The sequence below is a fragment of the Tiliqua scincoides genome, chromosome 4, assembly GCF_035046505.1.
Source record: "Tiliqua scincoides isolate rTilSci1 chromosome 4, rTilSci1.hap2, whole genome shotgun sequence".
NCBI lineage: Eukaryota > Metazoa > Chordata > Lepidosauria > Squamata > Scincidae > Tiliqua > Tiliqua scincoides.
Window position 1 is genome coordinate 220,191,978 of NC_089824.1, and position 22,854 is coordinate 220,214,831.

General features: G+C 43.7%; 1 protein-coding gene across 4 annotated transcripts in view; it reads left to right on the forward strand.

The window, feature by feature from the left end:
- Positions 1 to 22,854, forward strand: part of ZBTB46 (zinc finger and BTB domain containing 46) — an 86,766-nt gene that overhangs the window by 4,010 nt on the left and 59,902 nt on the right. For all 4 annotated transcript variants that reach the window (XM_066623266.1, XM_066623265.1, XM_066623267.1 and 1 more), the window contains exon 2: positions 14,523 to 15,492. In XM_066623266.1, coding sequence (XP_066479363.1) covers positions 14,556 to 15,492 — 937 coding nt within the window. In that variant the 5' untranslated portion in view covers positions 14,523 to 14,555. The remainder of the gene's footprint in view (positions 1 to 14,522; positions 15,493 to 22,854) is intronic.

Here is a 22,854-nt window from a genome sequence, read left to right on the forward strand (position 1 = left end):
TGGCAAACTTTTTTTGGGGGGGGAGGGAGCATGAGTGAATTACTCCTTGTAGAGTCTTTGCTCAAGCGCTGTGTTGATATAGAGTGGGTATAGTCTAAAAAGTGTATCTTCTTGCTTTTCTTTCTCATGAAAGCTTTTCACTGTAGTATCTCACCACCCCTCAGTGTTTTGAGTGATGAGAGTCTGATGATAGATCTTTAGTTTGTCCTGCAAACTTCCTGCATTAAAATCATTTTCAAGACCAGTTTGTATTTCCCAAGTAGAGCCCTCTTTTCTACAACTGCATTCTGTTTAGCTTTTAGCAACCTCCTCTAGATCATAACATGACTTGCCTGCATTTGTAGTTTGAACTAATCCTTGTTGCTATAATCTTAATTTAACTGGTAAATAAAAGGATAAAAGGGGCTTAGTTTAAATCTTTGAAAGGCTCCCTGAAATTCTAATAGTTATCCTTTACACTCATAATTCCCCAAACTCTACTGCTTTGTGTCTGTGCCAGAAAATTCTGACACTTGGTACAATAGGATTAGTACAATATTTGTGGTTTGTGCCAATGGCTGTTGTCTTACCTTTAAAGCTAGGAATTAAGGTAACACAGCAGGCCTCCCAAAGTCAATCAGCTGAACTGTTTAAAACTTATCTCATATAAACAATACAAAATGAAAACTTTAAAATGATAGGCTACTGAATATCTAGTTGGCTTTTAAGTTAATTACACGTATGTGAATTGCAGCTTCACTTTTACTTTGTTTGCTATAGATTTAAAATAAAATTTAAGAATATATTTTAGATTTAAGGTTGTTCTCTTTTCTGTCTTGTTCTGATTTGTGTCTGTTTCTCTGTTCTGTCTGTATAAGGAAAGCGAAAGAGGCGCTTACATGGTTTGCATGCTTTTAAGAAGAAAACACTGTTCCTAAACAAAACAAAGCTCATTTGGTACTTGGTACAAGTTGTCAACCTTCCTCTGCAAGAACTGAGATAGTGTAATGTGTGATGTTGATGAACTGCTGATTTATGTAATTCCTCTATTAGCAGGTAGTGCTTCCCTAGAGAGAGGTGCTTTTTAGTTTGAGAAGCCATCTTTTAAATGTGTTTCATGGTTTGAAAGTAGTTGTGGTTTAAAGATCTTTGGATTTAGTACAGATACTAGTTTCAAGTTTCTGGCAGCAAGAAGCTGGTTGTGCCTGTTGGTGCCACCTGTGAAAAGGTAGAATCCTGACTGCAAGATTTGTCTTTGCCCTGTTATACGATGCTAGTATTTTTAGTTTTCATGGGATTTTAATATATTTATATTTCATTTTTAATGTTATATGTCCTGATTCTTGGCAGTGCATTATAGAATCAATTAAAAAAAAATTCTAGGTCTTTGGATTTGGTACACTGAATTTGCTTGTCACCACAGAATATAGTGTCAGCCTGAAAACTAATAAAAAGAAGTGGTACCTTGCAAGTATGTTACATTTTTCATTGGCCCTTTATTTATATTAGTTATAACTTGTTACCACAAAACTGTGCTCAAAATGGTTTACTACAAAAAGTCTACCTAATTATTAAATAGGCCATTATCAAATAATGGTTTGTTCTAGAGTAGTTGGGATGTACAGTCAGTTCTCGTTTTCCATTAGGGTTAGGTTCCTGGAAACCCTAGTGAACAGTGTATTTGCGGATAACAAACTGCAGATCATATAGGATCAATGAGGTTAGGTGCAAGGGGTACCATCAGAAGAATTCAGCAGGAAGCCAACAGAGTGCAGCAGGAAGTACCAAAATGTGTCTGAATGCTGTAGAGACCTTCCAGAAGCTGCAGGGACCTTGAGAATGGTGTTCACAACTAGCACAGACCCCTTCAAAATGGCTAGCAGAAGCTTCCACTCTTTCACTGGCCATTTTAAAGGGATTGTGCTGGTCACAGGCACCATTCTCAAGTTCCCTGCAGCCTCTGAAAGGTCTCTGCAAAACAGATAGGGAGGAGCAGATAATGAATTCGCAGATAGCAAATTGGCATAAGGAGATAATTTGTCTGTGTGTTTTTCCAGAGGGTTGTCGTCTTGGGAAAGTTATGTCTTACTGTTGCTGTCTTCTATATATTACTGCTTCCTACAGCAAGGCTTTGTTAATAGAATTTTTCTTCTTTGATATAATTTTTACAGTGTTATAAAAATCCATAAGGTTTTTCAAGTTCAGTATGGAAACGTAGAGCTGTCTGTTCTCTGCTTTCACGTATTTCTGGCTAGTGCTGTACCACTGAGATTAGTGTATTCTGGCTAGCCCAAGGCCAGTCACTTGTTATGAGGAAATGTTTTGGGAGAGGAAACAATGGGCAAGTACCCTAGTCTTAGATACCCAACAAGCCTGTCATTTCCAGGGATGAGTCACAATCTAGCTTATCCTGCTAGGGCAGCCATTTTCAACCACTGTGCCATGGCACACTGGTGTGCTGTGAATGGTACCCAGGTGTGCCGCGGGAATTTGGGAGAGGGTCATTTATCAATAGGACCATTGGGGGATGTGAGCCCCCATTGACAGCACAGTGTGCCTTGTCAATTGTCAAAAAGCTGATGGTGTGCCTTGTCCATTTTAGTACCTTGCCATTGTGCTGCAAGATGAAAAAGGTTGAAAATCACTGTGCTAGGGGTAGCAACTCCCATTATCTGCTACCATTGCTACATAGGAGGAGTGACAATAGCAGCGGTCAGTTGCACGGCAGGCTCTGACCAAAAGTACTGGTAATTCAGTACGGTGAACACCTCTACTTTGGAACAGTATTACAATGACCTCCTATAGTGCTGCTTTATACTTTGTTCTCCAGGAATGTATCCATAGTGTTACGGTATTACTCTTGTATTATAATTGATCATACAATTATGATCTTTGAGGTCTTTGAGGTTGCTGGGAGAAGTTGTGTAGCAATTGTTGCGTTGCGTGCAACAGATAAACACCCCATTTTGTAGTGCCTTTCTCTTCTGACCCTAATCTCAATTGTTTTAATATACAGTATGTGTAGTCAGGCCATGGTTAAAAACTGAACTTGTGAATGTTGATTGAGGCTTAGTCTAAGCAAGGCTAATGATGTTGCTTGGCTAATGATGGTGCTTTTGTGGTCTTGTCTTAAGCCTTGGAGACAGCAGACTCTTAAATCACTGATGTCTCTTTGCTTTTGGTTATGAATACTGCACTTGTAGTCCTGAGATGGTTTCTGGATCCATCCCTGTGCTGGAATTGCTAGGCTGCAGTAGTAGAACGAGCCTCCAATTCCTTGGGTAAGAAGACTACAATAATTTTTTTCCCAGGCTGGGGTAATGGTAACTCACGTTTAAACTTTGATTCTTAATTACTGTAGTAGTATGCTCTGCAGAAATGATTTTGAGATGCATCTGTGGGGGCTGAATCTGGTGCAGAATGTGGAGCTTGACCCATACCTCTGTCTTCCTGTGCTTTCTTTTCCGTTATTTTGGAATGCTGTGCTCTTGGCATAGGTTAGATGACAAATCCCATATGAAGTACTTTACATGAATCTTTTCCTGATGGATAATCTTCCTTTCTTTTTCTTTGTCACACTTTCCTTTAAGCTGTCCTTGTCGATTGTGAAGTTATGGGAAGGGCCTGTTTTTCCACATGTAGTGCAAAATAACCTTGCAGTTGATTCAGAGAATCATCTGAGTTCCTGGTTTCAATCTGTCTTCCATCAGGTGTAAAAGTGGATGTTGTCTAGGGATAGGGCCTTCTCTGTTGTGGCAGCTATGATACACCTCAGAAATGTGTGTTTGGCACCTGTTCTTATGTTTAGGCATCAGGTGAAAGTTATTTTATTTTTCAGAGTTCTTGGATAGTGATGTTGTGGTCTTTTTACTGCTTAGTCATGTTTAACACAGAAAATTATTTATTCAAATTTGTCTGTCCTAGATTATGAATCCCCTTGCAGATATTATAGGTAGAAAGTTGACTATTAATAAATATTATTATTGGTCACAGGGAGCATGTCATAAATGCTCTAAGTAGCTTTTTTGCATGCTATTAGGCTACCTTGCGTGAATATCATTAGACAGGTCTTTCTTGTAAAAGGCACGTGGGCTGATTGAAGCTCCTTCTTGACAACTTGCGGCTGCTAGGAGAGTTCCAAATATTGTTTGTCAATCATTCCACCTCAAAGAAGCCCCCACCCCCATCAGCAGCATGGGGTGGGGAAGGGAGAATGTCTACATCAGGGGTGTCAAACTCATTTCATACAGAGGGCCAAAGTTAGCATTCAGGGCACATGTTGAGGGCCGGAAGTGATGTCATTAAGCAGAAAGTAACATCATTAAGCAGCTGATGGCCAGAAATCAGCACCTTGCTCTTATATAGAAGTTCATTACTGCAAATGACATAAGAGAAAATACAGAAATCTTGATCATATTTCAAGATATGGGAAAGCCCAATTTTCATGTGGGCCACTGTTTCAGTGGTAACACCTCAGCACTGCTCAGCAGCTGAGAGCCTAAAAAGCTTCCAGGGACCGCATCTGGCCACTGGGCCTTATGTTTGACAGCCCTGGTCTACACTATGTTCTATGTTGCTTACTCTTTCCCAGGATTCAAAGCTGTATGATACCAGTGTTGCCACTTTTTCTAGTCTGTTGCAGCTAGATATGCTGCACAGAGTAGCAAACTATGTGTTAGGTGTGAGAGCCATGACTGGATCTTACAATATCTTACTCTAATGCAGCCGCAGGAGATTCCTCCACTTTTCCCATGCTATTCTCCTGGTCAAAATCAGCCCATTCCTGAAGGTGCTATTAGATCTGAGGAGATCTATGTAGACCTGAAGAGAGTGGAGAATACTGTGAAAACCATTGTTATGTGCCACAGGCAACTAGCGGTGTAGCAGTTTAAAACCTGTTATAAAGCCTTGACACATTGAGATCTATGTACCTTAGTGGCTACCATCTCCTGCTTCTCATGTGCAGATTGTGTGACAGTGATAGAAAATTGTTGATTATGCCTTCCACGAACTGAATACATGCTGAAGTATTAAGAAAAACATAACTTCTTTCCATAAATTTTGTCTCAAGCTACATGGTAATGTAATTCTTGCTTACTTTTGGAGTAGGTGTCTAATATAGTGGTTCCAAACTGTGCCCTGTGGCCCCATGGGAGCTGCAGAAACCAGCCAGGGGAACCACAGAATCCTTGTGAAAAACATGTCACCCTATTCCAAGTATAGAATTTGAGCCATGGCCAATGGCCCAGTAACTCAAGGGAGCTGCCAGACAAAAAGGTTTGGGAACACTGATTTAATAGTTAGAGGATTATTGGACAATTTTGTTCCTTTTAAAAGGTATCTTATTTCAATATTTTTATACTTTATGTTTCATATATCTAAACTAAGGGGTTACTTCCAATTTTGACTCTTAAATTCAATCAAATGTGGGCTGCAATCCTAACCTGCAATTGCTTGCCTGCTATAATTCTCTGAGAGACACTCCACTAGCACAAACAATTGAGTATCTCTGAGTAATTTTTTTTGTAATGGTTTAAGAAATGGAATTAATCCTAGATATCAGTGTGGAAACAAAGGTGGTATAATATTTGTTGTACCCTGCTTAGATGTCCAGTAGGACCTGTGTACAAGTGTATTTCCAGCTGGGCGTTCTGTGCATATATACTCTCTTCTTGGGTAACTTCTCTTACCTTTTTGTGAGAGGTTGTTGTGGTTTGCTTTCTGCATGTGAATTTCCTAACATCTTAATTATTCCAGTTTTATTTGGTCTTGTTTATACCTCTCCTCCCAAGTAGCAGGTTATTTAACCCTTGATGCACGTAGCCTTACCTGCTTTGTTCGTTTCATGACCCACCAAAAATTGGGTCATGATCCACTAATGGGCCATGAACCCACAATGTGGGAACCACCAACTTACTGTATTTCACATCTCCCTTATCAGCATCACTCTCTGCATTGCTTACTTTTTCATATCCAGAAGGTCTAGGAGGCACATTACTTGGAGGGTGAAAAGGAGGTGTTAAATTGCAGTGTTGGAAATATTCTACTATCTTCCATAGTACAGCCAGTGGCGTCACTAGGATTCGCGTCACCCAGTGCAGGAGGCCTGTGCGTCATCCATGTAGTGGGTGGGACAACGCCCCAGGTGGGCATGGTGATATACCATTGCCCCTCCCCCACTGGTTTTTTGGCTGTACCTTTTGTTAGAACACAGATATTTCGATGTGGCTTGTTTCATTGCATTCTGCATGAAATTACGCATTGATGGATATATAACATGATGGTCTTATTCCTTCAAATTCTGATTTTAGTGATTTTGAAAACTTGTAGAGTCTCTCTCTCTCTCTCTCTCTCTCTCTCTCTCTCTCACACACACACTCACACTCACACACACACACACACACCTACCCCATGTCAACTTACTAATACCTTATTGCAGCAGTTCTCAAACTTTTAGCACCGGGACCCACTTTTTAGAAGGACAATCTGTCCAGTACCCATTGGAAGTGATGTCATGGCCAGAAGTGACATCATCAAGCAAATTAAAATAAATAATTATAAATAATTAAATTAAAATAAAATAATAAAATAAGGGGGAGCCAGTCCTGTTCCACCAAGTGAATCTACTGTGAAGTAAGTCCCATAGTGGTCAATGGGGCTTACTCTCAGGAAAGTGTGGGTAGGATTGCAGCCTGTGAGCCCAAGCCTATGCATGTCTACTCAGAAGTAAGTCCCATAGTGGTCAATGGAGCTTACTCTGTAGTCTGTCTGCAATAATAACCCCCCAAAAAGAATCAGTGAGCTCTTCAGCCCTCCCAGTGCCCAGTTTAAAGTTCTTCTACTTCAGGCCCATCAGATTAAAGACACACCTGGCTTCACAAGTGCAAAACAGAAAACTTTCCCCTTAGCATTCAAGCCTCTTTTTTGTTCTTTTTAGGAGGGGGGTGGCTGCCTTCTGTTGCACTCCAGCTCCATTGGATCAGGACCCTTCTGGTGTCCTCACATTCCTCTTTGCCTGGCCTGACCACCAGCCAAGGCATGTCTGCCTACTCGTGAGTAAACGCAACTGTGAGGCTGCTTTGCTTTCCATAAGGCTGCAAAGATTGGGAGGGAGGGAGGAACCTCCTTTTCCGGTTTTTTTGAGGGCTGCACTCATTGAATGAGGACCATTCTGACGTCCTTGGAGCCTCTCAGCCTGCCTTGACTAAGGCAAGTCTGTCTATTTGTGAGTAAAGGCGACCATCTGGCTTTGTTTCGGGCTCAGACTCGCAGCTGGGAGGGGAGAGCTTTTCCGGTGTTTTTGGGGGGCTGCCTTCATTAGATTGGGACCATTGTAGTGTCGTTGAATTCCTCTCAGCCTGCCCTTTCCAACGGACTATGGCAAGTCCGCCTACTCACGAGTAAACGCATGATACGGCTCACTTTCACTTTCCAGAGGACTCCATGCATTTTTTCCTTCTGGGTTTTTGGCCATAACTTTTGAACAAAAGGAGCGATTTCAATTCGGTTTTTTGTATTGCACTCCGCTGGCCATTCCGCATCCAACGGTGTATGGCATGATGCGGCAGCTCCTAACCCCGCGATGTTCGTGCATCGTCCCCCCAGGGCACGTCACCCACCCAGCGCGTCACCTGGTGCGGCCCGCACCCCACTAGCGATGCAAGTGAGTACAGCTTTAACAAGTTCTGTTGTTCCAGATATTTTTAACATACTATATAGGTGTCAACCGGGGCATAGGACACAGGCTTTCTTTAAGAACATAAGAACAGCCCCACTGGGTCAGGCCATAGGCCCATCTAGTCCAGCTTCCTGTATCTCACAGCGGCCCCACCAAATGTCCCAGGGAGCACACCAGTTAACAAGAGACCTGCATCCTGTTGCCCTCCCTTGCATCTGACATAGCCCATTTCTAAAATCAGGAGGTGGCACATACACATCATGGCTTGTAACCCGTAATGGATCTTTCCTCCAGAAACTTGTCCAACCCCCTTTTAAAGGCATCCAGGCCAGATGCTGTCACCACTTCCTGTGGCAAGGAGTTCCACAGACCAACCATATGTATGTATGTATTGGCAACCTTCAGTCTCGAAAGACTATGGTATCGCGCTCTGAAAGGTGGTTCTGGCACAGCGTCTAGTGTGGCTGAAAAGGCCAATCCGGGAGTGACAATCCCTTCCACACCGGGAGCAAGTGCAGTCTGTCCCTGGTCTGTCTCCCTGGCTATGGGCCTTCCTTCTTTGCCTCTTAGCCTCAGACTGTTGGCAAAGTGTCTCTTCAAACTGGGAAAGGCCATGCTGCACAGCCTGCCTCCAAGCGGGCCGCTCAGAGGCCAGGGTTTCCCACTTGTTGAGGTCCATCCCTAAGGCCTTCAGATCCCTCTTGCAGATGTCCTTGTATCGCAGCTGTGGTCTACCTGTAGGGCGCTTTCCTTGCACAAGTTCTCCATAGAGGAGATCCTTTGGGATCCGGCCATCATCCATTCTCACGACATGACCAAGCCAACGCAGGCGTCTCTGTTTCAGCAGTGAATACATGCTAGGGATTCCAGCACGTTCCAGGCCTGTGTTGTTTGGAACTTTGTCCTGCCAGGTGATGCCGAGGATGCGTCGGAGGCAGCGCATGTGGAAAGCGCTCAGTTTCCTCTCCTGTTGTGAGCGAAGAGTCCATGACTCGCTGCAGTACAGAAGTGTACTCAGGACGCAAGCTCTGTAGACCTGGATCTTGGTATGTTCCGTCAGCTTCTTGTTGGACCAGACTCTCTTTGTGAGTCTGGAAAACGTGGTAGCTGCTTTACCGATGCGCCTGTTTAGCTCGGCATCGAGAGAATGAGTGTCGGAGATCGTTGAGCCAAGGTACACAAAGTCATGGACAACCTCCAGTTCATGCTCAGAGATTGTAATGCAGGGAGGTGGTCCACAGACCAACCACATGCTGAGTAAAGAAATATTTTCTTCTGTCTCTCCTAACTCTCCCAACACTCAATTTTAGTAGATGTTCCCTGGTTCTGGTGTTATGTGAGAGTGTAAAGAGCATCTCTCTATCCACTTTATCCTTCCCGTGCATAATTTTGTATGTCTCAATCATGTCCCCCCTCAGACGTCTCTTTTCTAGGCTGAAGAGGCCCAAACGCCGTAGCCTTTCCTCATAAGGAAGTTGCCCCAGCCCAGTAATCGTCTTAGTCGGTCTCTTTTGCACCTTTTCCATTTCCACTATGTCTTTTTTGAGATGCGGCGACCAGACCTGGACACAATACTCCAGGTGTGGCCTTACCATCGATTTGTACAACGGCATTATAATATTAGCCATTTTGTTCTCTGTAACTTTTCTAATGATCCCAAGCATGGAATTGGCCTTCTTTACTGCTGCCGCACATTGGCTCGACACTTTCATCGACCTGTCCACCACCACCCTAAGATCTCTCTCCTGATCTGTCACAGACAGCTCAGAGCCCATCAGCCTATATGTGAAGTTTTGCTTTTTTGCCCCAATGTGCATACACTTACTTACATTGAAACGCATCTGCCATTTTGCTGCCCATTCTGCCAGTTTGGAGGGATCCTTCTGGAGCTCCTCACAATCACTTCTGGTCTTCACCACTCGGAGAAGTTTGATGTCGTCTGCAAACTTTGCCACCTCACTGCTCACCCCTGTCTCCAGGTCATTTATGAAGAGGTTGAAAAGCACCGGTCCCAGGGCAGATCCTTGGGGCACACCACTTTCCACCTCTCTCCATTGTGAAAATTGCTCATTGATACCCACTCTGTTTCCTGGTCTTCAACCAGTTCCTAATCCAGGAGAGGACCTGCCCTCTAATTCCCTGACTGTGGAGTTTTTTCAGTAGCCTTTGGTGAGGGACTATGGCGAACGCCTTCTGAAAGTCCAGATATATAATGCCCACGGGTTCTCCCGCATCCATATGCCTGTTGACCTTTTCAAAGAATTCTAAAAAGTTTGTGAGGCAGGACATACCCTTACAGAAGCCACGCTGATTCTCCCTCAGCAAGGCCTGTTTGTCTATGTGTTTTGAGATCCTATCTTTGATGAGGCATTCCACCATCTTGCCCGGTATAGATGTAACCTGATGAGGGGCCAGCAGTAGGAACACTAAGTTCACCCTAATCTCCTGTTTTTCCTGCATGGTTGGAGACTTTGGAAATTGCAGATTTGGGGAATGGCACTTTGTGGTTTTTCCAGTTATAAAGCATCTAGTTGCAGGTCCCAACAAAATAACAATGTTCAGAGATCAACAGTCTGTAGAAACTTCTTGCTAAAAGCTATCTTCACGAGCTGATTCTTCATAAGAAGATTTACTAAAATACTTCACCTGCTAAAGTTAATACCTATGCTGTGGAAAAGTAAAACACATAGGCAGCATATTACTCCCAAATTTACACCATATCAAACATATGAATGCAGTTCCTTCCACACAGTACAGCTTTAGGATCCAATTTATTTTTCTATTACACTGCTGAGAGTTAAGCTTGTTGTTAATTCAGGTTCCATCAGAGGTACAGTGTCCTTCCAATGTCTTCAGATAATTATTTCTTGATGTTTAAAACAGTGGGTGTTTTCCTCTCTGTAGATATTTTTTCATAGAAAACACAACCAACTGGTCACACAATACAATCATTGCCTCATGCCTGAGAATGTACCAGTCCCACAGTTGCATCTGGCCTACAGTAGAAGACCCTTCTGTTTAAACAAGCCTTTTGAGTTCTTGGCCTTTTTAACATCTTTTAATTTTTTTTTTTACAGGCCTGATTCTTTTATGACTTGCTGCTGCTCTATGCTCTTTTTACCTATTTTTTACTCTGACTGCTGTTTTTTATGATGTGTTAATATGTTTTTATTTGTTTTTAAATTATGTTTTTAATATGTTGTAAGCCACCTTGAGTCCCTTCGGGGAGAAAGGCGGGGTAAAAAATAAAGTTATTATTATTATTATTATTAGCCAGCTAGCATGATCAAACTTCCTTTACCTGAGACAGGGCCTAGGAGAGGGGGGTAAAGGGGGTAATTTGTACCTGGGCCCAGGGTCAGAAAGGGGGCCCAGGAGCCAAAGGAGGGGCCCCAGAAATTTCCTGGGATCTTACATTTTCCAATCTCACTCAGACTCACTGCCCACACGGGATGCACATGGCAGCAACTACTGCCGGAAGCCACACGCACCAGGCCCAGCAATGCATACATTCCTTAACAGTGTCACATCTGGGAGGAAGCTGGCCTGATCCAGGAGCTCTTTGGCTTGTGGATCTGCTTAGAATGGATGGGAGTTGAGAGACACAGCTGCGGGGCTACAGCTGCTGCAGAAGTGGTGCCCCCCCATTCCTCCCCCACTCTGTTTCATGCCCTCCCTCTTTGGGAAGGGGCCCCAAAGAAACTTTGTACCCCCTGATAGAATTCCTCTTGGAGGCCCTGACCTGAAATCAAGCACTGATAGCAATGCTGAAACATACTATCTGAAGGTGTTTATGGATTTGCTTCTTTAGCTGTCTTTGCCTGCTTAACCCAGAGGTGGACAAACTTTCAACTTTAGAGAGCCTGTACCTTTAACAATTGTATAGAAGAAGGAATTTCAGCAAGTTTGCACCTGCTGAAATTCTCTCTCCTGTACAATTGTTAAAGGTCCAGAACCTGTGATGTAAAGTTTGTGGAACATTTCTGTAGTCACAATTAGGATTATCAACCAGCTCCCATTTTTATGTCCGATTTTGGCACCTGCCATGGTTAGTACGAATCCAGTTAAGCACTGTCCAGTTCCTCCTCAGAAGATCAAGACTGGTCTGGGTCATACTTGCTTAGCAGGCACCCAGTGCAACATGTACATGTGTATCTCAGCGTGCTTCATTTAAAAAGTGTTGTCAGGTAATATTCAAACCAATGTGTTATATATGTATAAGTGTTTTTCGACTGTGGGTTGGAACCCACTAGGTGGGTCTCGAGTCAGTTTCAGGTGGGTCCTCATTCATTTCAATATTTTGTTTTTAATGTATTAAACTTGATGCCACCATGGTATGTGACTGCATTTGGGGAAATGTTACAGACCGGTAGTTTTAACAAGCTACTATGTATATTCTTTTAACAATGATAGTTAATGGGTTCTAATGGGTTCTGAGCTGTCTGAGACAGATCAGGAGAGAGATCTTGGGGTCCTTGTGGGGAGCTCAATGAAAGTGTCGACCCAATGTGCAGCAGCAGTGAAAAGGGCTAATTCCATGCTTGGGATCATTAGGAAAGGCATTGAGAATAAGACAGCTATTACTGTAATGTTGTTGTACAAATCGATGGTAAGGCTACACCTGGAGTATTGCGTCCAGTTCTGGTCGCCACATCTCAAAAAGGATATAGGGGAGATGGAAAAGGTGCAAAAGAGAGCAACCAAAATGATTACTGGGCTGGGGCACCTTCCCTATGAGGAAAGGCTACAGCATTTGGGCCTCTTCAGTCTGGAAAAGAGGTGCCTGAGGGGGGGCATGATTGAGACATACAAAATCATGCAGGGGATGGACAGAGTAGATAGAGAGACACTCTTTTCCCTCTCACATAACACCAGAACCAGAGGACATCCACGAAAGTTGAGTGTTGGGAAAGTTAGGAGAGACAGAAGAAAATATTTCTTTACCCAGCATGTAATTAGTTTGTGGAACTCTTTGCCACAGGAAGTAGTGATGGCATCTTGCCTGGATGCCTTTAAGAGGGAATTGGACAAATTTCTGGAGGAGAAGTTCATTACGGGTTACAAGTCACAGTAGGTATATGCAAGCTCTTGGTTTTAGAGGTCGGCTGCCTCTGATTACCAGATGCAGGGGAAGGCACTGGGATGCAGATTGTCTGTTGTCTTGTGTGCTCCCTGAGGCATTTGGTGGGCCACTGTGAGATACAGGAAAGTAAGTGGAACTTGCTCCTGGGTAAGTGTGGGTAGGATTGCAGCCTAGGATTGTCAAAAATATTCTTGCTTAATTATGTCTCTTCCAGTCATGACATCACTTCTGGTGGGTCCTGAAAGACTCTCATTCTAAAAAGTGGGTCCCGGTGGTAAATGTGTGAGAACCACTGGAATAAGGGATTTCTGTAGTGTGAAGGAGGTTCCAGTCACTACTATATTTGCAGATGCGGCTTATTATTTATATAGTGCTATCACTGTACATGGTGCTTTACAGAGGACAAAAAGACTCAAGGGGTTAATAATTTAGACATCGACACAAAGGAGGCTTCTCCATCCCTCATTTTGCCTTTTAAAGGCGTAAAGACGTCACTTCCATTTTTGATGAATAACTGGAATTAATTTTTTTTTCTCTCTGTCAGTCATTCTGAACCTGGCAGACGCCACTGGTGGATACGCGCAGCCACTGTTGTGCTCAGAAGACCCTCTGGATGTGAAGGGAGCATGGCTCCTGGGGGTGTCCCTACATATCCGTGGATTAAAATATATGCAGGGTGTTCTGAAACCGAACCCCCACAGAAATGGGGGCCCTCCTGTATTTTATTTTTAATAGACTGCTACCATGCTGTGCCAGAACCACCTTTCAGAGCGCGATACCATAGTCTTTCGAGACTGAAGGTTGCCAATACAAATACCATGGTATGTGACTGCATCTGGGGATATGTTACATATCTGTATTTTTAACATAAACATGCTTTTAACAATTATAGTTAGTAGGGCTTTCTCCTGGGTAAATTTGGATAGAATTGCAGCCTGAGAGATGTTTGGGGAATTTTTTTTAAAACAGATCAGCAACTGCTTGTTAGGAGGGTTCTTCTATATCAGGAGGGTTCTTCTTTGTTTTAAATTTTTAAACTTACTATTAACTTTTAATTTGCTTAATTGATTGGATTTTGTTGTTTGGGGTGGTGTTAAAAATTTTCCAGCTTTATTTTGTCACTTCTGGCCATGATATCGCTTCCAGGTTAATGACATCACTTTCATTGAGTCCCAAAGGATTGTCATTCTAAAAAGTGGGTCTTAATGCTAAAAAGTTTGAGAACCACTGGCCTAAGGCCAATTTCTGTCTTCTGGAACTACTGTTATAGAATGCTTTCAAATGAACATGCAAACATACTTCTGGTGCTAACTGGATGTGACTTTGAAACTGAATGCATTTGTACAATGTAAATTAATAACTTGTTTCAAGGCAGTTGTAGAAACTACATTATACTTTTTCTTAGGCTTGAAAATGTAATATGATAGTATGATATAAAAAGAGAACTTTCTAAGATCAATTTTTATTATACCTTAAGGCTAATTGCCTGTAATATTGGGAATATTTTTCCAGATATTTATCCGTTATGGTGGATATAGGAATAGAGTTCAGTGGTGCTAGTTTTTAATAGTCAGTCATAGGCCTGTTGATAAATGATGGCATTTTCATGAGAAATTTACAAAATCAGTGCTGGTTATACTGAATTATCAGTGGAAACCTATTTCTCATGAAATAAATTCGGGGACACTGATCTTGGGAAGACTGTTAAATGCCTTCTTGGAATTAAGATACATAGTATGATAATTAACTTATAATGATAATGTATCTAATTCTCCCTTGCAGACTGTGTGGAAGCTGTCGTGCAAATATTCCTAAATGAATAATCGAAAGGAAGACATGGAGATTGCCTCCCATTATCGTCGTCTGCTTCAAGAACTCAATGAACAAAGACAACATGGCATCCTCTGTGATGTTTGCATTATAGTAGAGGGAAAGATTTTCAAGGCTCACAAGAACATTCTCCTTGGGAGCAGCCGCTACTTCAAGACGCTGTACTGCCAGGTGCAGAAAACTTCTGACCAGGCAACAGTCACTCATCTAGATATTGTAACAGCACAGGGCTTTAAAGCAATCATTGACTTTATGTACTCGGCACACCTTTCATTGACTAGCAGGAATGTCATTGAGGTGATGTCAGCTGCTAGCTATCTCCAGATGACTGATATTGTACAAGCTTGTCACAATTTCATAAAGGCTGCTCTTGACATAAGTATAAAGTCTGATGCATCAGACGATCTTATTGAATATGAACTTGGAACTCCCTCCAGCAGTAGTACAAATGCTTTAATTTCTGCAGTAGTATCTGGTAGGAGCATATCTCCCTGGCTAGCTCGGAGGACAAGTCCAGCAAACTCCTCTGGTGATTCAGCCATTGCTAGCTGTCATGAGGGAGGAAGTACATATGGGAAAGAGGATCAAGAACCCAAAACTGATAGCCATGATGACATTTCATCCCAGTCTCTGTGGCCCAGTGATACAGGTTATGGATCCTTGCGTATCAAAGAAGAGCAGATCTCTCCATCTCATTATGGAGGGAATGAGCTGCAGTCTGTGAAAGAGAGTGCAATGCAGAATGCTTTCTCAGAACAAGGTGCAGCAGATGGATGGCAGCCTACAGGACGCAGAAAGAATAGAAAAAATAAGGATACTGTGCGGCATATTACACAGCAACTGGGAGATGACAGCAGGGCAGGCTCTCCAGTGCCACCTTTTCTGTCTGTGTCTGGATGGCCATACAGTAGTCAAGAAGCAAGTAAGAATGTTTTGTTTCTGTATCTGTAAAATTATATGATATGAAAATATCTTGTAAAATGTGTTACAAGTCCACCAATTTTAATGATCTGGGCATGTGCACAATAGGGAGGGATGGATGGCTTTCCCCTTTCATTCCTCTGATTTGGTTCTCTCTCTCTTACTCCAATTCCTCTCCTTCCCTCTTCCAACTAAAGTCTTCTACCTCATGTATGGTCTGGTTCTAAAGCAGTAGGGGTTTTGTGATTGTTTCTGCTGTTTTTTTTTGTTGTTGTTGTTACTTTAGAATGGGCACTTTGGACTCTGAATATGGAGCAGTTGTGCTGGTGGAACTCCCTATCCTAATCTAAATTGCCTCTACCTCTCCAAATCTGCTGTTAACCTATGTGTGTGTAAGAAGTGTAGCATGGGATGGGGGGAGGAAGTGTGTGTGAGAGAGTAACATTTTATCCCTCAGCACTGCTGCTACAAGTTAAATTGGGAGCACATGCATCCCCCCCACACACCTTTGTTTAAAATAAAAATAAGAGGCAGGAGATCTGTGATAGGATATCATATCATTCTCTGAAATTGATGGGTGAGGCAATATAAGATACACTGCCTACAGCTCACAAAGAATGCTTTCGAATCGTATCTTCCATTCCCTTGTCTTTGAAACATGAGATACATAATGCAAATAGCTTAGAGCAGTGTTTCTCAAATTGTGGGTTGGGACCCACCAGGTGGGTCACCTAGCATTTAGTTCAGCTGCCAATGAAAATACAGAGCTGAAAATCTAGGATACAGAGCTGCTGGTACAGAGTTTAGGGAGTGAATTTAGAGGGAGAGGTTAACTGAATTTCTGAACTGAATATTTTAACATCTGTTTCTTCCTCTGGTAGCTCAAAGCACATATCAAGGGATGGAGTGTGTGGATTGCAGCAATGCAGGGATTACAGGGCAGGGATGAAGAATTATGAACCAAAACAAGGCTGTTTCCCTGCCAGTGGGAACCACCCACTTAATGAGCTTGCATTGCCATGGTGCAGACAAATGTTGATGGCTTGAGTGCAAAACGTAGATGTGGAATGGACAAAAAGTGGTTGGGAAATGCTTTGGGTCATGCAAATAAGTACTCTGATTTCATCCCTGAAGGTTGTATTGTTGAAACCCATGAGTACTTATGAAACCATATTAGGACTCAAATAGAGAAATTAATGAGGTGCACCTAATTCAGTTCTGAAGCACTAGAGAAAAGCTTTCGAAAACCAAAGATTGTTGTGAAAATTCATTTATATAGAATGAGGAACTTTCCAACTATTATCATTATTATTATTATTAACAGTATTTATATACCGCTTTTCAACGAAAAGTTCACAAAGCGGTTTACAGAGAAAAATCAAATAACTAAATGGCTCCCTGTCCCAAAAGGGCTCACAGTCTAAAAAGATGCAAAAGAATACCAGCAGACAGCCACTAGAACAGACACTGCTGGGGTGAGATGGGCCAGTTACTCTCCCCCTGCTAAAAAAAGGAGCACCCACTTGAAAAAGTGCCTCTTACCCAATTAGCAGGGGTTACAACTATATAGCAAGCAACATCTCAGTTGACAATTTTTTCAAATTCTGTATAATGTGCTTGTATCTGTATTTCTGTAGCTTTGTTCCATTTGTGCAATTTGCAAGTCTGATGTGAGGTGTTTATCGTTTTATTACACTATGGCTGCCATATTGTTGCTTGAAGACCAAATTTCATCTGATTACACATGGTTCTTGTGAGATGTTTGTATAAAATACCAAGAATAGTGATGCAATTCTGTGCAGTAAATGTTTCACCATGGCCCTTAAAAGAACATAAGTGACAGAGCTTACTTAGTAGAATGCTTTCTTCCAGTTTGAACTGATGACACAAAACTTTTGGTAGTGGTCAAGGATGGTTTGTTGTCAAGAACAAATAATTTGAGTTTTTAAAATGTGTGAGCTAGGCACTTCAGAGAGATAACAAAAACCGGGCTCAAGCTAGAACACGTATTTTTAAAAGAGCAAGGAGATTTTTACCCCATGCATATATTGTGTCTTGTCCTAATTGCTGTCAAGTATATAATTCCATTATAACAACATCTCAGCCCCTCTTGTTCTTAATTTATTACCTTAATTAGGGTGAAAGCTTTTTTGAAACTCCATTCTCCTTTCATTACAGAAAGAAGTCTTAAATGTTGCTCTTAGTTAGTTAGGATAATATTTACAAACACTACTGGGAAAGGGTTTTAGATTTTCAGCTGACCAAAGGAGGAATCCCACAGGAGTTATGTATGCTATATCAGTTGAAAAACAGTATTCTACACTGTCTCAGTAAATCAGTTTCATGTTATTGCTTCTCTTTGTTATTGGACAAAGTTCCAAACAACACAGTCCTGGAACGTGCTGGAATCCCTAGCATGTATTCACTGCTGAAACAGAGACGCCTGCGTTGGCTCGGTCATGTCGTGAGAATGGATGATGGCCGGATCACAAAGGATCTCCTCTATGGAGAACTCGTGCAAGGAAAGCGCCCTACAGGTAGACCACAGCTGCGATACAAGGACATCTGCAAGAGGGATCTGAAGGCCTTAGGGATGGACCTCAACAAGTGGGAAACCCTGGCCTCTGAGCGGCCCGCTTGGAGGCAGGCTGTGCAGCATGGCCTTTCCCAGTTTGAAGAGACACTTGGCCAACAGTCTGAGGCTAAGAGGCAAAGAAGGAAGGCCCATAGCCAGGGAGACAGACCAGGGACAGACTGCACTTGCTCCCGGTGTGGAAGGGATTGTCACTCCCGGATTGGCCTTTTCAGCCACACTAGACGCTGTGCCAGAACCACCTTTCAGAGCGCGATACCATAGTCTTTCGAGACTGAAGGTTGCCAATACAATATTGCTTCTCTATAGAACATAGAGAACTTCTCTGGCATAAGATGTGGCTAAAAGCTGGGGGCACCTTTTATCAGTTTAGACTGGTATGCCAGCTGCCATCTCTACTGGACAAAAAGAGTCTAACCCAGCCATTTTCAGCCACTGTGCGGTGGCACACTGGTGTATCGCGAGTGGTCCACAGTTGTGCCACTGGAATTTGGGGGAAGGTCATTTATTAGTAGGGCCAATGGGGATGTGAGCCCCCCACTGGCAGCATGGCGTACCTTGTCAATTGTAAAAAAAAAAAAACCTGATGGTGTGCCTTGACAATTTTAGTGGCCTTGTCAGTGTGCCATGAGATGAAAAAGGTTGAAAATCGCTGTTCTAACCAGTATCCAGGGCCTAAACAGTTTACCAAACTTTTCCAAGTGATGAAAAACAGAAGAGATTGTGAGGAACTCCAGAAGGATCGCTCCAAACTGCCAGAATGGGCAGCAAAATGGCAGATGCATTTCAATATAAGTAAGTGTAAAGTCATGCACATTGGGGCAAAGAATCAAAACTTCACATATAGGCTAATGGGTTCTGAGCTGTCTGTGACAGATCAGGAGAGAGATCTTGGGGTGCTGAATGAAAGTGTCAACACAATGTGTGGCTATTTCTTGGCTAATAAACCCAAGAAGGCTAATTCTATGCTGGTGATCGTTAGAAAAGGTGTTGAGAATAAAACAGGGAATATTATAATGCCGTTGTACAAATTGATGTTAAGGCCATGCCTGGAGTATTGTGTCCAGCTCTGGTTGCCACATCTCAAAAAGGATACTGTGGAAATGGAAAAGGTACATAGGTGACGACCAAAATGATTACTCGGCTGGGACACCTCTGTTACAAGGAAAGGCTACAGCATTTTAGGGCTCTTTAGTCTTGAAAGAAGTTGCCTAGGGGGGTCTTGATTGAGACATACAAAATTATGCAGGGGATTAAATGTGGTTTAATTCAGGTATCAGAATACTCTGTGTCTTTGGGAAGGCGCTTGGCATGCAATTGTATGTTCTCTGCTGCCCTGAGTAGCTGCTGTGCATTGCTGGAGAGGAGCTGCAAATGCTGGCTGGTGGAGGGCATGCTTGTGGGGGAGGAAGAGGAGGATCTCTGGCAAGGCTGGACAGCACGTTGTACACACGTAGAATCCCTTTTCACCTGCCCTTAGCATTTGAAAACGGGTGCAGATATATATCTCTGCCAGGATTAAGAGCCCAGTCCTAGGTATGTCTACTCTGAAGTAATTCTTGGTCTAGTCAATGGAGCTTCCTCCCAGGAAGGTGTGGAGAGGACTGCAGCCTAAGAGCCCAATCCTCTGCCTTTCTACTCAGGCTGCAAGGCTATGACACTTTCCTGGGAGCAAGCCCCATTGAACTCAATGGAACTTACTTCTGAGTAGACATGCATAGGCTAGGGCTCTCAGGCTGCAAGGCTATGACACTTTCCCAGGAATAAGCCCCATTGAACACAATGGAACTTACTTCTGAGTAGACACGCCTAGGCTTGTGCTGCAGATTGTCACGGGGGCTGCACCAACCAGCCCCTCCTCCTCCGCCAAGCCAGTACCTGGGCGTTCTGTGGGTGCCACAGCCCGTCTCCCTGATTGGCTGGCCGTCGTCCTCCTCAGCGTTGGCGCGTCCCCCGCACCCTCCACCGGCTTGGAAGCTGTGCGGGGAAGCAGAGCGCGGGGGGAGGGGAGGTGGGCTGGGCTCAGGCGAGAGCTTGGAGATGGGGGCAGGAGGGGGTCATTGTGTGGTCCGGCAGGGGCCAGGCACCTGCCCACCCTGCACCCACCCAGCGAATGCCTCTGTTTTGCTCCCCCCTCCTGGAATGCCTCCGAAGGGGAGGGGCCCCTGTAAAAAGGTGCCGGAACTCCGTCCCCCTTCCATTCCATTAGAAAAAAAGACTTGTCATGTAAATGTGCATTTTTTCAGTGACTTTGTTGAGTTGTGCACATGGAAGTCTCTGAAAAACACTTGAGTCCCCTGACTTGGCACTCATCCCCACACATGCAGACTTGAGTCTGCCTTGTCTGGGTGTGCTTGCTTACTGTTTTTGCAGCCTGATAAACCTCATGGGGCCATCATTCAGACCAGGTGAGCAGCAGGGAGTTCCAACCTTGAGGCAGGGAAGAGTTAATGTTTTCCTCTTACAATGAATAGAAGGGGGAGGAAGGAGCAGGTCAATGATCATTGGAGAAGGAGCCCATGATTGACTGGAGAAGCCCAGGGAGTTTTTGCTTATGATTGACTGGAGAAGCCCAGGGAGTAGGAGGGAGGCAGTTCGTAGTGATCACACTTGCCAACAGCATGGCATTGCTGCTGTAAGCTTTGTTGTTACTTGGGTAGAAGAAACCTCATTGAATGACCAGCTGTACTGGAATTACTTCTGAGTAGATTTGCAAAGGGTTGGGTCATCCTGGTAAGCCTTGCTGCTGCTGCATGTGACCTCCTTCCTCTTGCTGCTTCTGTCCCTGCTCTCTCACTGTCCCTCCCACCCCTCCTGCCCTCTTTACAGAGGGGATGAGGCAGCAGGGGAGTGTTTAAAATGAACACCCACACGTACATGCACACACAGAGCCTGGCAGCAGCCTTGTTTTTTACCATGGTGGGTTTTTTAGGGGGGGGTGTTTGTGTGTGACTTGACTCAAGTCCTTTAGAGTTGTAAAGGGGTGACTCAGCAACTCGGCAAGTGCCCTGTTATGACTCTTTATCAGGTTGAGTGGTGGGGGGCAGTGACTCTAGACTCGAATGAAGCCCTGCTGGATTTTTTATAGATGCCAAATTACTTTCAAAATGTCTCTTTTGAACTAGTAAGATGTGACTGCCCATAGATGACACTATGTAATTAAATAAAAATGTCACAAGATAATATTCCAATTCTAAATAAGATGAATACAATACAGAACAAGTTGTGACAGTGTTGTGGAAGTTGTGGGAATTCCAGAAGCTGCTTATTATTTGAGAGTATTATATATATTGTGTTGTGATGGAAAAAGTTCTTAAAGCAGTTCATGTGGTAAAAGGAGTGAGAAAATGATTCTCTAACCCAGGGGTGCCCAAACCCTTGCCACTTGTGGCCCTCGAGGCCTCTCAATGCAGCCCTCAGGGAGCCCCCAGTCTCCAATGAGCCTCTGACCCTCCAGAGATTTGTTGGAGCCCACACTGGCCCAACACAACTGCTGTCAGCGTGAGGGCAACTGTTTGACCTCTCGTGTGAACTGTGGGATGAAGGCTCCCTCCACTGCTTGTTGTTTCATGTCTGTGATGCAGTAGCGGCAGCAAAGGAAAGGCCGGCCTTGCTTTGTGCAAGGCCTTTTATAGGCCTTGAGCTATTGCAAGACCTTCATTCATTCATATAAGTACACCTTTAATATATTCATTTATGAAAACTTATGTAAATGTATTCAAATTTTAAATGTAAATCAATTCTCCCCCCCCCCGGCCTCTGACACAGTGTCAGAGAGACGATATGGCCTTCCTGCCAAAAACTTTGGATGCCCCTGCTCTAACCCAAGGGCAGTGGTCTCCAAACTCACCGGAGCTGTGGCACCCTTTGAACTAACAGTGCCATGTAGCCTCTTCTTCCCAGCTGGCTGGCCAGCATAGCGCAAGATCTTATGAGAATAGTGTGATATTTTGCATGATGTTGGCCTGATGAGCCAGGAAGAAGAGACCACGCGGCTTCCTAGTGAGTACACCATGGCACACACTTGGGGAATCTCTGCCAAAAAGGCTTTCAGTCTTAAAAAAAGAGGGGAGAGAGATACCTGTAACAGCCATTCGAAGAGATGCTGTGCGGGAATGAATAAGGACAGTTGCTCTTCGGCTAAATATAAGAGGACCACTATTTAAAAAGTTAGCAGGCAGGGGAACCCTTTATTCTTTTGAATGTCTGCAGTGTGTGTACACTAAACATGCAAGTGAAGAAAGGGGCAGCAGGCCCATCCCCAACCAAGATCGTAAGAAGAGCCCTGCTGAATCAGGCCATACATACGCCAGGGGTGTCCAAAGTTTTTGGCAGGAGGGCCACCGCATCTCTCTGACACTGTGTTCGGGGCCGGGGGAAAAAACGAATTAATTTACATTTAAAATTTGAATACATTTACATAAGCATACATAAATGAATATATTAAAGATGAACTTATATGAATGAATGAAGGTCTTGCAATAGCTCAAGGCCTATAAAAGGCCTTGCACAAAGCAAGGCCGGCCTTTCCTTTGCTGCCGCTACTGCATCACAGACATGAAACAACAAGCAGTGGAGGGAGCCTTCATCCCACAGCTCACACGAGAGGTCAAACAGTTGCCCTCACGCTGACAGCAGTTGTGTTGGGCCAGTGTGGGCTCCAACAAATCTCTGGAGGGTCAGAGGCTCATTGGAGACTGGGGGCTCCCTGAGGGCTGCATTGAGAGGCCTCGAGGGCCACATGTGGCCCAGTGCCGGTGTTTGGGCACC